This window comes from Nicotiana sylvestris, chromosome 11 (genome assembly GCF_000393655.2).
Source record: "Nicotiana sylvestris chromosome 11, ASM39365v2, whole genome shotgun sequence".
NCBI lineage: Eukaryota > Viridiplantae > Streptophyta > Magnoliopsida > Solanales > Solanaceae > Nicotiana > Nicotiana sylvestris.
Genome location: NC_091067.1, coordinates 52,924,143 through 52,942,940, shown reverse-complemented (window position 1 = coordinate 52,942,940; position 18,798 = coordinate 52,924,143). Strand labels below are relative to the sequence as shown.

The window sequence follows — 18,798 nt, the reverse complement described above, 5'->3', positions numbered from 1 at the left end:
CTAGTTAGGGAAACAGAGGATCCCATCAGCGGGGTCGATCAAGAGGTGGATCCTAGCAGCAGCAGAGGTCCCCGTGTCCCAAGTGCGGGAAGCTGCACTCAGGGATTTGCTACTTGGAGTTACCCGTATGCTATGGATGCAGGGTGAGGGGCCACATTCATAGGCATTGTCATACATCCTGCCAGGGTGCGGTAGGGGCACCACACAGTCATCCAGTCTAGCAGTTGCTACATCTTCAGCCCCCTTTCCAGCTCGAGGTACCCCAGCACCTGCGGGGTGAGGTGCAGCTAGAGATGGTGCGCAGAGTTCGGGAGGACCCAGCTAGTTCTATGCCATGAGTGGTCGCCAGACTGTAGAGGCTTCTCCAGATGTTGTTACAGGTATTCTGACTATCCAATCTCATGACGTGTATGCACTTATTGACTCCGGTTCCACCTTGTCCTATGTTACCCCTTTTGTTGCTATGGAATTTGGGATAGAACCAGAACAACTTCATGAATCATTCTCTGTATCTATTCCAGTGGGTGAGCCTATTACTGCTGCACAAGTTTATAGAGGTTGTGTTGTCACGGTACGTGGTAGGGGTACCATGGCTGATCTCATTGAATTGGGTATGGTAGATTTTGATGTAATAATAGGAATGGATTGGCTATATTCATGTTTTGCCAAACTTGATTGTCGTACTAGGACTATGAGGCTTGAGTTTCCTAATGAACCCGTTGTTGAATGGAAGGGAGATAATGTAGTGCCTAAAGGTCGGTTTATTTCTTACCTTAAGGCCGCAAAGATGATCAAGAAGGGGTGTATCAATAATTTAGTTCGGGTTACGGACACTGATGCTAAGGCACCTAGCCTTGAGTCCATACCAATTGTGAATGAATTTTCAGATGTCTTTCCAGATGAGCTACTTGGGATTCCACTAGACAGGGAGATTGATTTTGGGATCGACGTGATGCCAATCACGCAGCCTATATCAATTCCACCTTACAGAATGGCACTGGCAGAATTGAAAGAGCTAAAGGAACAATTGAAGGATTTGCTAGAAAAGGGTTTCATCCGGCCGAGTGTGTCACCGTGGGGCACACCATTCTTGTTTGTAAGGATGAAAGATGGGTCGCTACGAATGTGTATTGACTACCGACAACTCAACAAAGTAAAAATCAAAAATAAATATCCTCTACCAAGAATAGATGACTTGTTTGATCAATTGCAAGGTGCTACATGTTTCTGAAAACTTGACTTATGGTCCGGGTATCATCAATTGAAGATAAGGGAGTAGGATATTCCAAAAATAGCCTTCAAGACTCAGTATGGGCACTTTGAATTTCAGGTGATGTCTTTTAGGCTCACAAATGCCCCGGCAGCTTTCATGGATCTTGTGAATCGAGTCTTCAAGACTTTTCTAGACTCATTTGTGATAGTGTTCTGTGACGCTATTCTTGTGTATTCGCAAAGTCGGGAGGACCATGCTAACCATCTCAAAGCAGTTCTGCAGACTCTTGAGCAACATCAACTATATACAAAGTTTTCAAAATGTGAATTTTGGCTTGAATTTGTCACGTTCCTGGTTCATGTCGTCTCCAGGGAAGGAATTATGGTTGATCCTCAAAAGATTGCAGCAATGAAGAATTGGCCTAGACCTACCACTCCAACAGAAATTCGCAGTTTCTTAGGTTTGGCTGGGTACTACATGAGATTTGTGGAGGGGTTTTCTACTCTTGCCTCTCCATTAACTAAATTGACGCAGAAAGTAGTTAAATTCCAATGGTCCTATGCTTGTGAACGGAGTTTCCAAGAATTAAAATCAAGATTGACTACAACACCGGTATTAGCCCTGCTAGAGGGTACAGAGGGATTTGTGGTATATTGCGATGCCTCAAGGATCGGGCTTGGGTGTGTATTAATGCAACATGAAAAGGTTATAACCTACGCTTCTAGGCAACTTAAGAATCATGAAATGAATTATCCAACCCATGTTATAGAGCTTGCGGCAGTGGTGTTTGCGCTAAAGATTTGGTGACATTATTTGTATGGGGTCCATGTGGATGTATTTATGGACCACAGGAGCCTTCAATATATTTTCAAGCAGAAGGTATCGAATCTGAGACAGAGAAGATGTCTAGAGTTACTCAAGGACTATGACATTGATATTCTTTATCACCCGTGAAAGGATAATGTTGTGGCGAATGCTCTTAGTCGAAAATCTATGGGAAGTTTGGCTCATTTAGAGGCATATCAGAGGCTGTTGGCCAGGGAGGTTTACCAGTTGGCTAGTTTGGGAGTTTGCCTTGCGGACTCTAATAAAGGAGGAGTGATTGTACAGAATAAAGCTGAATCATTGCTTGTAGCGGAGGTGAAGGAGAAGCAATTCGACGATCCATTATTAGCACAACTGAAAGAGGGGATTCATAAACACAAGACCACAACTTTTTCCCTTGGCATGGATGATGGTACCCTACGGTACCAAGGCCGTCTATGTGTTCCAGATATTTACTGTCTTCGAGAAAGGATCATGGTAGAAGCTCACACTTCCAAGTATTCCGTGCACCCAGGGTCTACAAAAATGTATCATGACCTCAAGGAAGTTTATTGGTGGAACAACATGAAAAAGGAGGTGGCGGACTTTTTGGAAAAATGTCCGAACTGTCAGCAAGTGAAGGTCGAACATCAAAGGCCCGGTGGATTGGCCCAAAGCATAGAAATTTCAATGTGGAAATAGGAGATGATCAACATGGATTTTGTGGTAGGGTTACCATGCACTCCGCACAAGTTCGACCCAATTTGGGTAATCGTGGATCGACTTACGAAATCAGAGCTCTTGTTGCCAGTTAAATCTATACACAACAGAACAGTATGCTCAGTTGTAGAGCAAGGAAATAGTCGGGTTCCATGGTACTCCAGTCTCAATCATTTCAAATCAAGGGTCTCAATTCACGACCAACTTTTGGCAGAAATTTTAGCAGGGTTTGTGCATGCAGGTTAATCTTAGCACAACTTTTGATAGGGCCGATGTTAAAGAAGCGGAATTGATAGGACCGGACCTTGTGCATCAGGCCATGGAGAAAGTCAAAGCGATTAAGGAGAAGTTGAAAAATGCTCAGAGTTGCCAAAAGTCTTATTCAGACATTTATCGCAGAGATTTGGAGTTCAAAGAAGATGATTGGGTATTTGTGAAGGTTTCCCCCATGAAGGGTATCATTCCATTTGGAAATAAAGGAAAATTGAGTCCGAGGTATGTCAGACCGTACATAATCATTCAGAAGATTGGGTCAGGTGGAGTACAAGCTCGAGCTGCCACCCGAGATGTCATTGGTACATCCAGTCTTCCATGTGTCTATACTGAAGAAGGTAGTGGGAGATCCGCCCATTATTGTGCCAGTTGAAACTATTGAGGTTAATGAGGAACTTTCATATGAAGAATTTCCAGTGGCCATTCTTGACAGGCAAGTCCGGAAATTGAGAAATAAGGAAATTGCCTCCGTAAAAGTGTTATGGCAGAAGCAGCAAATTGAGAAAGCCACTTGGGAAGCCGAGGAAGAAATGAGAAAGAAGTACCCACATTTGTTTGTATAGCCATGTAATAGCTTTCTATGCATTTGGTCTCTATGAACTCTTATCTTTTGATTTGATCTATGTAAAATTGTTCTATCTTGGTTATATATTGCCTATGCAGCCATGGTTGGTGTTGTACAAGTTATGTTGTATCTATGGAACATGTATATGCTATTAGGATATGTTTCTAGGGCTCTCTGATAGGTGGATAGGCCTACTTACAAAGGAAACTCTGGTTAAAGTTTTGGAAATTTAGGGAGTTAGCCAAATTTGGGGCTGTGGATATGTTTCAGTTTGTGAAAAGCTGAGACTGCATAAAAATTTCTAGTAAGTGAACCTTGATCCTCATTAGAGGACGAATGATCTTAAGTGGGCGAGGATGTAAGGCCCCGTGAAAATTTCTACTCAAAACCCGAAAGCTCGTAATGCAAGTTAGGTATATGTGTTAGAGATTTGTAAAATTATTTGCGGCAAGCTTGTTAGAGATTTGTAAAATTATTCGCGGCAAACCCTTTGGATTGATCTGTGCATTAGAAAGTTAAGGAACAATGTTTTCTAGAAAAGTGGTTTCTACAGTCCATTATGCGATCGCAGAATAGCTATGCGGACCACATAGTTGCCATAAAGTCAGACAATTTGATGGTTAATTTGAGGTCAACTATGAGGCCAATTATGTTATAGAATAATCAATATGCGGGCTGCATAGTTATTGCATAATCCCCTTGGAATTTTTGTGAAGGGCAGTTCTGCGGTGCATTATGCAACCGCATAACAGGTGTGCGGGCCGCATTTCTATCGCATACCCGGGCAGTTTGTTCAGGTTTTTGGGGCCATTTTTGCAGTCCATTCTGCGGGCCGCATGTCCATTATGCGGTCGCATATGTGATCGCAGATTGCGTCGGGGTTGCTATTTTCTAACTTTTAAAACTTGACCCCATCCCATTAAAAACACCCCATTCAACTCTTGCCTAAATCCTTGAAAATTATCAAATAAAATTTGCTAGGCCTTTACCCCAAGAGGTAAGAACTTGAGCCTTAACCTTTGGTTTCGAAATTCACTCTAGAATGAGTAATTAGCTGGGGGGTTCATGGGTATAAGAATGGATTTTCTTGCATGAATAAAAGATAATAGGGTATGGAGAGGTTGTGAACTAAAAAAATAGCAATTGGGGTATAAAATGATAGAAATCTCTCACAAAAGGGTCCTAAAATCACTGTGCACACTTAGTACTTGATAATTTACTTAAATGAGCTAGAATCCTATTCATGTCTCTAATTCTTGGTTCAATTTGTAATTTTCATAAAATATATCAAAGTTGCTAGGAAATTCCAGAATTTATTATAAGGATTTAAGGAAAGCTCTATTGAGGTATGTATGGCTAAAACCCCCTCCTCTTAGAAATTGAGCCTCCATGGTGCCCGTGCAAATGTTGTAAGTCCGAAATTTGATTGATGTAGTACTTGTTATGTCAAATGAATTGATGTTGTGAAAATGTATGTGAAAGGTGCTTCTCCATGTGTTTAATGTGTTATTCTTTGTAAATTGAGGATGTGTGGAGAATATGAGCTATGTGCTAAATTGCCTAAATGTCAAGTCAAGGTTACATTGTGATTAATATGCCGAACTAGATGAATTCCTCTCTATTCTTATAACTTAAATTGCTTTTGTATGTGCCTGTGATCTTAAATGGAAAGGTTAATGTTGAAAATGAGAATAATGTGAAACGTGAGTTATGGAATGTGGTAATTGCGGCCCCAAGTGCCGATGAACTAATATATGTGAAACCAAAGATTGAAGTGAGATGATTAACAAAAAAGGGTAACGTCTTGGTGAGATGGCTTAGTCGATCTGGCCGTGATCGAATGCCATGTTATACACATATGGTGGTAATATATTGATAATTGAAACTGGAAAGTGAGAATGAAATAAGGGTAATGTCTTGGTAAGATGTCTTAGCCGATCGAGCCGTGATCGGACTCCGCTCAAGGAGTGGTATTGTGGATGATGATGCAATAATATGGAATGCCCCAACCTAAAATTTCGGAAACTATGTGAACCTTTTATATTGCTAATGTGGTATTTGTTTGAAGCTATGTAGTCCTTATGATTTCTTTTTACTCTTGTATGGTTGTTCTTTCTAACTTGATTGTGTTTAGTTATACATATTAGTACTATTCCATGGTACTAACATCCCTTCTGCTGGGGGCGCTACATTTTTGAATGAATGTAGGTAGCTCCATAGCGGACAGTGCCGATCGCGCCTAGCGGAGTATCCTCCTCTCAAAGTCTTGGTGAGCCCCCTTTTATCCTCCAAGGGGTTATGTTGTACATCTTTTGTTGTAGACTTCCACTTTTGAGGTATAGCCGGGGCCTTGTTGCCGGCATTGTCATAATTGTCTTTTGTATCCTTAGAGGCTCCGTAGATGTTTGTGTGGGTTGTGTTCGGATGTTGGATGGGACAATGTACTATATAGTAATTCTAAACTCTAGTTCTTCTAAACTGTAACTGTATGAAATCTTAAAAACTTAACCACGACTTAAGGTTCGTGATATGAAAATGAATTAACAATGTTAAATATATGATTTTGCTATTGTCTAAATAAACGAAAGAATGGTTTTCTTAATCGGATTGAGCCGGGTAGAAATTTAAAGGCTTCCTCAATTGGGTTCACTCGGTTGTGCGCCGGTCGCGCCTCCTGAGGTTGGGGCGTGACACGCTCGAATGTACCAAGTTTGTAATCATAAAATGGACTCGCTCAAACTCTCGGTACGCACAAAAAAACATCAAAACTAAGAATAACACCCCAAACCAATTGAAATAAAAAAAAATTAACTTTAAGTTCTTCAACTTAATCCGAACGTGCCGAATCATACTTAAACTACTCGGAATGATGCCAAATTTTGCGTGCAAGTATTAAATGACATTACAGAACTATTCCAGATCTTGGAATCCTATTTGGACCTCGATAACACAAAAACCTACTCCAAACCAAATTTAAAGAACTTTAAAACTTTCAAAGAGCCAACTTTCACTATTAGGTGCCGAAACTCTCCCAGGTCATCCAAAATCCGATTTGAACATACGTTCAGGTCCAAAATCATCATACGAACTTATTGGAACCATCAAATCTCAATTCCGAGGTCGTTCACTCAAAACATTGACCGAAGTCAACATTAGCCTTTTAAAGCCAAACCATGGAATCAAATGTTCTGACTTCAACCCGAACTCTTCCAATACCAAACTAACTATCCCCGAAAGTCATAAAATAGTAAAAGAATATATGGGGAGTCTTCTTTAGGGGAGCGATGTTCTATAAAACAAAACGACCGGTCGAGTCGTTACATTCTCCACCTCTTAAACAAACTTTCATACTTGAACGGGTCTATAATAATACTTGGAGTGCTGGATAAGTGCGGATATTGCTCCGGATGTCCTCCTCAAAATCCCAAGTCACCTCCTAGATTAGTTGGCCTCTACTGAACCTTTACCGCGGAAATCCTCTTGTAGCTCAACTGGCGAACCTTCCTATCAATAATGGCAACTGGCTCCACCTCATAACTAAGTCTCTCATCTAACTGAATTGTAGTGAAGTCTAACGTAAGGCCCTGTGAAATTTCTACTCAAAAACCCAAAATTTCATAGCGCCAAGTTGAGACCATGTGTTAGAAATTTATAAAGAGCGAGCCGTAGCTCGGACCTTTTGGACTGATCTGTGCATTAAAAGTTAATGAAAAATGTTTTTCAAAAGAGCGCGTTTCTGCAGCCCATTATGCGACCGCATAACAGCAATGCGAGCCGCATATCTACCGCATAGTGAGTCAGTATGCTGGCTAATTTTGAGGTCAACTGTGCGGCCAATTATGCGATCGCATAATCAATATGCGGGTCGTATAGTAATCGCATACCTCCTTGGGATTTTTGCATAGGGAAGTTCTGCGGTGCATTATGTGACCACAGAATAGGTATGCGGACCGCATATTGGTCGCATACCCGAGCAAAGTATCAGGTCTTGAGGGCCACTTTTGCGGTCCCTTTTGCGCCCCGCATATCAGTTATGCGGTCGCATATGCGACCGCAGATCGAGTCGGGGCTCCTATATTCTCACTTTTAAAACCCGACCCCATTCGGTTAAAAATACCCCATTAGACCCTTTTGAGCTAATTTCTACTACACTTAGAGTGAGAGTAAGAGTTCTAGAGGGAGAAAGTGCCTCTACTCAATTCTTTCCCAAATTCTTGAAGATTATCAAGAAAAGTTGCTAGGCCTACATCCTAAGAGGTAAGAACTTATGCTCTGACCTTTGATTTTCGAAATTCCTACTAAAATAAGAAATTAACAAATGGGTTCATGGGTATAAGGGTTGATTGTCTTGCATGCATGTCTGATAAAAGTGTATGGGGAGATTGCGGGCTAAGAATGTAATAAATGGGTGTAGGATGATAGAACATTTTTAACAAAATACCTTAAGATTCATAATGCACACTTAATGCTTGAGAGTATGCTCAAGTAACCTAGAATCTTTATTATCTCTCTAATTTTTGGTTCAACTTGTAATTCTCATAAAATAGATCGAAGTTGCTAGGAGTTCCGAAATTATTCTTGTTGTAAGAATTTAAGGAAAGCTCTATTGAGGTATGTATGGCTAAAACCCACTCTTCTTAGAAATTGAGCTCCCCTGGCGTCCATATAAATGTTGTAAGTCTGAAAATTTATAGATGTAGTACTTGTTATATCAAGTGAAATGGTGTTGCAAGATTATATGTGGAAAGTGTGTTTCAATGTGCACAATATGCTATTCTCGATAAATTAAGAATGTGTGAAGAATGTGAACTATGTGCTAAAATGCCTAGATTCGAAGTCAAGTTTAAATTGAGATTGTTATACCAAGCTATGTGAAATTCTCTCTATGCTTACAACTTGAATTGCTCTTGTATGTGCCTATTATCTCAAATTGCAAGGTTAATGTTGAAAGTGAAAATGATGTGAAACGTGGGGGAAAAGAGTTTGAATAATGAAATGTGGCCTAGTGCCATGTATGATGTGATAATTATGGCCCCAAGTGCCTATTAACTGATATATGTGAAATAAAGATTGAAATGACATGATTGTTGGGAAAGGAAAAATGTCTTGGTAAGACGGCCTAGCCGATCAGGCCGTGATCGGACTCCATGCTACATGCATGGTGGTATTGTGCTGATATTGAAACCAAAAAGTGAGAATGAATATATGAGTGAAGTACATGTCACAAATGAGGTAACCTAGCTGATCGGGTCGGGATCGGACTCCGCGCAAGAAAATGGTGGTATTGTGAATGATGATGCAACAATATGAAATACCCAAACCTAAAGTTATGGAAGTTATGTGAAAGCTATGTGAACCCTTTTATTTGATGATGTGGTGATTGTCTGAAGCTTTTGTTAGTCCTTATGATTTCTTTTTTTTATGTATGGTTGTTATTTCTAATAAGATGATGTTTAGTTATACATACTAGTACTATTCCATGGTACTAAAGTCCCTTTTGCCGGGGGTGCTACTTCTTTTGAATGGATGTAGGTAGTTCCATAACAGACAGTGCTGACCGTAGGTAGCAGAGCATCCTCATCTCAGAAGTCTTGGTGAGCCCCTTTTCCTTCACGGGTTATGATGTACATCTTTTGTTATAATTTTTCACTTTTGAGGTATAGCCGGGGCCTTATTTCTGGCACTATCATAACTGTCCCTTGTATCCTTAGAGGCTCCGTAGACATTTGTGTGGGTTATGTACGGGAATTGGATGTGTCACTAGACTATTTTGTAATTCTAAACTCTTGTTTCCTCTAAACTGTAACTGCATAATGTTTTGGGAACATTACTATGGTTTAAGGGTGGTAATAGAAAATGAATTACCAATGTTGTATGAACGATATTTCTTGTTGTCTAATTAAATAATAACATGGTTCCTTACTTATGGTAAGTTGGGTAGAAGGTGTCCAAAAAGGCTTGCTCAGTTGGGGTCACTCGATTGAGCGCTAGTCGCGCCTCCCGAGGTTGGAGCGTGACAAACTTTGTATTAGAGCCTATGGTTTTAAAGTGTCCTAGAATGTCTCGGAGTTGTTTCTAGTAGAGTCCTTCTTATCGGTGTGTAGTCGAGAACATCTATAAGTTGGAGGCTACTTGGGCATTTAGGAATAACACCCTTCTTTGATATTTTGGATCGTGCGGCAAAACTTGTTATGAAATAATTCCCCTTCTAACTAGTGCATTCCTTCAATTTTCAGAACATGGCACCAAAGAAGAAAGCCAGAACTGGCCAAGGAGCCAATGCTGCCCCAGGAGCGACCGTCGCTTCCGTAATTGATAATGCAGGTAAGAACCCGAGGTGTGAGGATATTTCCCCAACTACTACACTGCCTGGTTCTACTTCACCAATTCCTACATCTCCTTAGGGTGCTGCTATCCCTCACATTGATATTCCTGTTCTGCCTCCAGCCCCAGCTTCAGTTTCAGTATCTCTAATGGGGATCTTAGGAGAGCTATCTAGATGCTGACTCAGCTAGTGGCCTCTCCGACCCAGAGGTCAAATATTGCGCCCAGTTTATCTAGCCAACAAGGGGATTCCACCAGTTTCAAGGTGAACATATTTCTTCAGCTAGATCCTCCAGTGTTTATGGGTGCAAATCCAGAAGAGGACCCTCAGGATTTTATTGATGAGATGCACAAGACCCTCAGGGTTATGCGTGCAACTGAAACAGAGGGAGTAGAGTTGGCTGCCTACTGTCTGAAAGGGGTGGCCTATTCGTGGTTTGAGTTGAGAGAAGATTCTCGTGAGGAGGGGAGCCCTCTGACGAGGTGGAGTGAGTTTGCCGACGACTTTGTAGATCATTTCCTTCCTGCTGAGACAAGGGAAGCCCCTGTAGCAGAGTTTGAGAATCTAAAGCAAGGTAGAAGAAGTGTGTGGGAGTACCACATGGAGTTTACCCGCCTGTCCTAGTATGCTATTCACATGTTGCCTACAATGGAGGCCAAGGTGCGCCAGTTTGTTCAGGGCCTTAATCCTTTGACTATTAATGAGGCTTCTACAGCTGCCTTGAATTCTGACATGAATTATGGGAAGATGGTGGCATTTGCTAAGGCCACAGAGAACTGCAAACTGAAGAACATAATGGAGAGAGAGGGTAATAACAAGGACCAGTCTACGGGTAACATGGGAGAGTCACTAGGTGGGGAAAGATCAGCATTCGGGAGAGGGTCATCAGGGCCGTCCCAGTTTGTCGCACAGTCTTCAGCTAGTGCACCGCTATCAGGGCCTAGCCAACAACAAAAATGGAGTTGTTTTAGGCCCATCCAAGGTAGCAAGGGACCCCACAAGTAGGGTCGGTCAGGAAGGAGATCCCATCAGCAGCAGAGGTCCTCGTGCCCCAAGTGTGGGAAGATGCACTCAAGGATTTGCTACATGGAGTTACCCATATGCTATGGATGTGGGATGAGGGGCCACATTCATAGTCATTATCGTGTATCCCGCCAGGGTGCGGTTAGGGGCACAACACAACCATCCAGTACAGCAGCTGCTACATCTTCAGCACCCTCTCCAGCACGAGTTACTCCAGCACCCGCAGGGCGTGGTGCAGCTAGGGGTGGTGCGCAGGGTTCGGGAGGACCCATCCAGTTCTATTCTATGAGTGGTCGCCAAACTGTAGAGGCTTATCCAGATGTTGTTACAGGTATTCTGACTGTCTAGTCTCATGATGTGTATGCACTTATTGACCCTGGTTCCACCTTGTCCTATGTTACCCCTTTTGTTGCTATGGAATTTGGGATAGTACATGATCAACTTCATGAGCCATTCTCGGTGTCTACTCCAGTTGGCGAGTCTATTATGGCTGCTTGAGGTTATAGAGGTTGTGTTGTTACGGTGCGTAGTAGGGATACCATGGCCGATCTTATTGAATTGTGGATGGTTGATTTTGATGTAATAATGGGAATGGATTGGCTTTATTCATGTTTTGCCAAACTTGATTGTTGGATTAGAACTATGAGGCTTGAATTTCCTAATGAGCCCGTTGTTGAATAGAAGAGAGATAATGTAGTTCCTAAAGGATTTATTTCTTACCTTAAGGCCGCAAAAATGATCAAGAAGAGGTGTATCTATCATTTAGTTCTAGTTACGGACACCGATGCCGAGTCGCCTAGTCTTGAGTCCGTACTAGTTGTGAATGAATTTCCAGATGTCTTTCCAGATGAGCTCCCTGGGATCCCACCAGACAGGTAGATTGATTTTGGGAATGACTTGATGCAAGGTACACAGCCTATATCAATTCCACCTTATAGAATGGTACCGACAGAATTAAAGGAATTGAAGGAACAATTGAAGGATTTGTTAGAAAAGGGTTTTATCCGGCCGAGTGTGTCACCGTGGGGCACACCGGTCTTGTTTGTAAGGAAGAAAGATGGGTTGCTACGGATGTGTATTGACTACCGGCAACTCAGCAAAGTCACAATCAAGAATAAATACCCTCTACCAAGGATAGATGATTTGTTTGATCAATTTCAAGGTGCTAAGTGCTTCTCAAAAATTGGCTTGCGGACCGGATATCATCAATTGAAGATAAGGGAGCAGGATATTCCAAAAACAGCTTTTAGGACCCGGTATGGGCACTTTAAATTTTTGGTGATGCCCTTCGGGCTATCAAATACCCCAGCATCTTTCATGGATCTTATGAATCGAGTCTTCAAGCCTTTTCCAAACTCCTTTGTGCTAGTGTTCATCGATGATATTCTTGTGTATTCCCGAAGTCGGGAGGACTATGCTGACCATCTCAGGGCAATTTTGCAGACTCTTTAGTAAAATCAACTGTATGCAAAATTTTCGAAATGTGAATTTTTGCTTGAATCTGTCACGTTCTTGGGTCATGTCGTCTCTAGGGTGGGGATGACTCTTCATCAACATCAACTGTATGCAAAATTTTTGAAATGTGAATTTTTGCTTGAATCTCTCACGTTCTTGGGTCATGTCGTCTCCAGAGAGGGGATTATGGTTGATCCTCAAAAGGTTGCAGCAGTAAAGAATTGACCTAGACCTACCACTCCAACAGAGATTCACAGTTTCTTAGGTTTGGCTAGGTGCTACAGAAGATTTGTGGAGGTATTTTCTACACTTGCCTCTCCGTTGACTAAATTGATGCAGAAAACAGTTAAATTCCAGTGGTCCAATGCTTGTGAAAGGAGCTTCTAGGAATAAATCAAATTGACTACCGCGCCGGTATTAACCCTGCCAGAGGGATTTATGGTATATTGCAATGCTTCGAGGATCGGGCTTGGGTGTGTGTTAATCGACACAACAAGGTTATAGCTTATGCTTCTAGGCAACTCAGAAATCATGAGAAGAACTATCTAGCCCACGACTTAGAGCTTGCGGCAGTGGTGTTTTCACTAAAGATTTGGCGACATTATTTGTATGGGGCCCATGTGGATGTATTTACGGACCACAAGATCCTTCAATATATTTTCAGACAAAAGGAGTTGAATCTGAGACAGAGAATATGCCTAGAGTTACTCAAGGACTATGATATCGATATTCTCTATCACCCGGAAAAGGCAAATGTTGTGGAGGATGCTCTTAGCCAGAAATCTATGGGAAGTTTGGCTCATTTGAAGGCATGTCAAAGGCCGTTGGCCCGGGAGGTTCACTGTTTGGCTAGTATGGGAGTTTGCCTTGTGGACTCTAATGAAAGAGGAGTAATTATGTAGAATAGGGTTGAATCATCGCTTGTGACGAAGGTGAAAGAGAAGCAAATCAACGATCCATTGTTGGCACAGCTGAAGGAGGGGATTCATAAACACAAGACCACAACTTTTTCTTTTGGCATGGATGATGGTACCCTACGGTACCAAGGGCGCCAATGTGTTCCAGATGTCGACGGTCTTCGAGAAAAGATCATGGCCGAAGCTATCACTTCCAGGTATTCCGTACACCCTGGATATACGAAGATGTATCATGATCTCAAAGAAGTTTATTGATGGAACAACATGAGAGGGATGTAGCAAACTTTGTGGAAAAATGTTCAACTGTCAGCAAGTGAAGGCCGAACATCAAAGTCCCGATGGATTGGCTCAAAGAATAGAAATTCCAATGTGGAAATGGGAGATGATCAACATGGATTTTTGTCATGACCCAAATCGATGGGCTGTGACGGGCACCCGGTACATTACTCGACCGAGTACCAATGTATCGTATCTTTCTTATTACATTATCATATACACGAGACATACGGGCCTAATAGAACATAATCATTTATAAACTCAAAACATAGGCCGAAAAGGCCGTACAATCTTTCACGTATACGACATATGTCTACAAGCCTCTAAGAATACATAAATGTCATAAAGGTCGGGACAGACTCCCGCTATACCAAACAATACATGTCTAAATCATACTAACCAAACGAGCAACTCCGAAGCAAATGAAGCGCACCAACATCTTCCGCTGAGCTGATAGCCTACTTGGAGGGCTCTCGACCTGTCTATCGAGACCTGCGGGCATGAAACGCAGCGTTGCCAGGTAAAAGGGACGTTAGTACGAATAATGCACCAAGTATGTAAGGCACATAAATAATTACATAAGACACATGGAAGAAATATAGAGTACATGACTCTACCTGTAAGTCTGAATAACTTTGTAAATCATAAATTACTTTTAGCGTCATGTGTATGCGAATGTCATGTCGTTCATAGGTACATGTATGTTAACATCATCAGCCTCTGAGGGCATCTCATCATATCATATCGGCCAATATGGGCAAAATCATCATCGTATACCAACTGATTATGTGGTGGTGCGTATATAATGCCATAACCTTTCCCATATCCTAAATACATATATATACATACATATATACGCGTGTATAATGCCGCTTCAATTATATTTACATGTATACACATATATAATGCCATTTGAATCATATTTCAGCCACTGTGGGCAACACCATCATCATATACCAACTGATTAGGTGGTGGTACATATATAACGTCGTAACTTTTTCCCATATCCCATATACATATATTTACATACATATATACGCGTATATAATGCCATCTAGTCATGGGTCAATGCACATGAATGAAATGCATGAAAAGTACGTTAGTAAAATCTTTCGGAGCTTCATAAGACCATTTTGCCTTTGAGTAATTTCATAAAGTAAACTTTTTTTAAACTTTCATATTTTTCTGATACCATGAACAAATGATAAAATATTATGATACATGGAGATTCAAGAACATAGATTTCTCTAATACTTCTATGAATAAAGTCATTGATGGAATTTGTGCATTTGCAGGTTTCGTTCGTATCGTATGGATCATGCCAAAAGAAAGAAGGGATAGCCTTAACATACCTGGAATAGGGAAAACTCCATATAATATTCCGTTAAAAACCTTCGTGGATTCAACTTAGAACCTAAAAATCGGATTGAGCTTCTGCGTTTTTTGAAACTGATGAACAAATCAGCTTCTGCTTCTTTGAAACCACTTGAACGAAATTGCTGCTTTGAAATTCTTCTTTAATTCTCTTTGCCAACTCTAGCTCGTATTCATTGATATGAAAATCTGATTCCTTTTATTGAATACAAGTGTTAGATACAAACTCTTTCTCAAATCGAACGCACTTATTTGGTTCCTTTGTCTAAAATGAAGGTTGAGATAAGACTTATTATAAGTCTTTATTAATTTCCACAAAATCTTGGATGGCCACCTATTCAAGAAGACTTAAAGAGTCATTCTTTATGTTTGTGGCCTCTTGCCACGTTTTTTTTGGGATAATCTTTATCTTATTTTTAATAATTAACTAGGTAATGTCCCATCATCCGGTAATTAACTAATTATCCGAATAATTTAAAAATTGCCTCAACTTAATTAAATACTATTCTCTTTTAACATACCTAATAAACCTTATTATAATGGTCATGTAGTACCTTGTATGACACTAGTCCATAAATACCGGGTATTTTAGCTCGGGTCGTATTTTATCCCAAAATGCCAAACTTTGACAAAAATTCATTTTCTTAGACTTGCTCCCCCTTTCACCTTCATGAATTTACTAATCACTTGTGAAATTGCATTATCCTTATAATCCCCAAATAATATTTTCCTTCGATTGATGTCAATTACCTTACGACAAATTCCACATGAAATACTTCAGGATGCAACACTGTCGTAACTTATTACTGCGAAGCGTAATATCATTGTAACGTACTACTGTCGGGTACAACAATGTCGTAACTTATTACTGTAGGATGCAACATCAATCGTAATATATTACTGCAAAGGGTAACACCATCGTAACATATTACTGCAGAGGGTAACACCATCGTAACATATTATTGCAGAGCAAAACATCGTTGTAATATAATATTGCAGGACGTAATATTGCGGAGCGCGTAACATCATTCCACCCTTTGGAACATTCGACCTCAAATGCAGACTGATGCTCTTATCATTTTCGTAACTTATAGCTCTTGTGAATACCTTAATACTCTTCTTGCTATTTAAGCGGTTGCTCTCTGAATAAATCTAAAGTCTAGGGTATTCCCCCTTTAGTCTTTTTGCTCGTATCATGACCTGTGGTCAAAATCTTCCAAATCTTGCAACTGTTGTTACCTCCTGTCATGCAGCCTGTATGACCCCGGCTTTGTAAGTGTACTTATGCGATTCATCTTTCCTTTTTCCTTTTATATTTTAATCAATATCTAGGCCTTACTTTGTATATACAAAGCTTAATAGGATGCCTCTCTGGGCCTCTATAGGTATACTGAAGTTCTTTGCTCGATACTTTGTAGAACTTGCGAATATGGCCATATCATATTTCATAAATCTGATTGTCCATTCATATGACTTTACTGCATTTACATGGGTTATACTATACCATAACTTTTACTTCAATCTACCTCTACTGAGGTATGCTTACCATGCTCCTAGTTACTTTTGTTGCCTATCCATTAGGTATAAATCTAAGTCATCCAATGCTCCTTTATTACCGTCTGTCTTAAGAATGACGGCTTAATCTCATCTCATACTTTGTGACTTTTGTCCATCCATTATTGATTCACCTCAATATTAATCTACAATATATCACTGATAACTTGAAACTTCTTACGTCATACCTTGCCAGTAGGGCTTACGTTCCATCGAGGAATATTTGAAGTGATTTTCCTGATCCACTTAGGGGTGATACTATACTTCAATTACCGTATTTTATAGCATCCCAATGTGATTTACTTATGTGGGTATTTTAATATCGTACAATCCATAAAATCCTTTTCAAATCATTACTCAATCGAAGGTCCAATACGTCATTCTTTATCTATCACAATTATACCTTTATTCTACTATTAGGGTAGCATTCCATCTCTTCTAAATGCTACTTATGAAGAGTAACTCCTTTGAGTCTATTTAGGCTATACTGAGCTTACTATAACATAGAGAAACCATTATCTCTCTTGTTTTCATGGACTTAATCCTGATGACTTATCCATTCTTATCACCCTTTTCACTTGCCTTTCCTAATTCTTACACATGTTTTCTTAAAACTTTGTCGCTCTACCATACTTAAGCTTGCGACCTATAAATATCCATTTATAATACTCGCAACTTTCCTTCAACTTGCTTCCATTTCCTTGTGTTGTTTTAGAACATCAAACGCGACATCACATCGTCTCTAACTCTTCTTTACTTTCTTAACTCGATACCTAAAAATCATTGACTAGAAGATATGCTATTGACAATGCCGCTATCATTCTTGGATATTGAATCCTCGTGCTTCTGGACCTTTTATCCGAAGTATGGACTATTTACGATCTTCTACCTTTGAGTATCTCGTACGTTGTTCACCTTTACCTTACTTTTCTTAAAGCCTCACATCATATCTTCTATCTCTTTCGTACCTCTGATTTTACGGGAGATCCTGCAATGTTCTTGATCACGATGTTTCTATTTTTCTGGGTCCAATAATCAAACTCCTAATTTACTTGGGTGATGTAACTGTTTAGTTTCCTCCTTCTTCTGATCGGCCTTTATGTGGGCTTAAGTTATCTTCCGATCTGTGGTTCATGGTATTATTTACTCTATTTAGCCTTTTCATGGGCGCTGAGGAATATGCATGATACAATCCTTTAATAATTTAATCCTTCGTTTATGACCTGGGTTCAATTCTTTCTTTTAACATATACCATAATCTTCTACGGCTGTATATGCTACATATATAAAACTCCAAACCCTTAAGTGAGTTCTTAACGCAACCAACTCTGGATCATTGATCATATAATTCCATTTTTTTCCATCTTAGCTTTCTTTAAATGTAAGCTATTACTTTTCCTGATCCTTCTGCCCCTTGTTGTATCCACACATAGCTTATCTTAGTGCCGTATATATTGAAATTCCATACAACTCATATGATCCTGAATATCACTTCTGATTTTACTCCCTGTTCATTAGCCACTGTAGGTGCCACTTTTTTTAGGGAGTGCATACAATTTTGTTTTAAGACTGTTATCACACGACCATTTCCTCTTTAGGTCGTTGTACTGAGGTTGAAGCCTTCTTCCTTATTTCCTCAACTAGTCTTTCGTTGTAGTAATTAGGGAGAACCCTTGACTCTCGTAAAGTTGTGAGCTTATTATAGACCTTTTCTGATGTTTTTACTTGCTTATAGTCATCTGTAGTTGCTTACTTCCACGCCCTTGTGCTTATATGGTTGCTTCTGAACTGATATTTTGACTGCCTTCCCAATGGCACTTTTGTTTATCCCCGTAACACTCATACGGTACCTTTAACTACCCCGACTCTTGTTTGAATATATCTCAAGATATTCCTTGACTCTGAATTCTTCACGTTGGGTTCTACTCTGTTTATCTTACATGATCTGATGACTCGTCTGTAACCTTTTATTTATCCATAACTGGGATCTTCCTGACCACTAAATACTCATTGGCCCATTCTCATTTAAATATTCCTCGTAATCTTTCTTGGGTTATTTCCCTGTTCTTAACTTACGTCTTGCACTGGATCCTTAATTATCAATAACATCTTGGGCAGGAACCCTTAGTTCTTCTCCTTAACGTCGTGTTTGCAGAACGTTATGGAATCATACCATATCTCTAGCATTTGGATAAGTGCAATCTCATCCCTTTGTCATTTTTATCGCATTCTTCCTTTTATCATTCCATATTGCCCCCTTTAGGGGAGTACTAAGAGTTGGAGCTACGACGACCTGCCT

General features: G+C 40.3%; 1 protein-coding gene across 1 annotated transcript; it reads left to right on the top strand.

Moving 5' to 3' along the window:
- The first annotated feature begins 334 nt into the window (after positions 1-334).
- Positions 335-9,979, top strand: LOC138881040 (uncharacterized). The gene is made up of 6 exons (XM_070161240.1): positions 335-1,096; positions 2,171-2,659; positions 2,979-3,176; positions 3,274-3,567; positions 5,248-5,349; positions 9,812-9,979. Exons 1-6 carry the CDS (start codon positions 335-337, stop codon positions 9,977-9,979), a joined length of 2,013 nt encoding a protein of 670 aa, XP_070017341.1.
- The last annotated feature ends 8,819 nt before the right edge of the window (positions 9,980-18,798 follow it).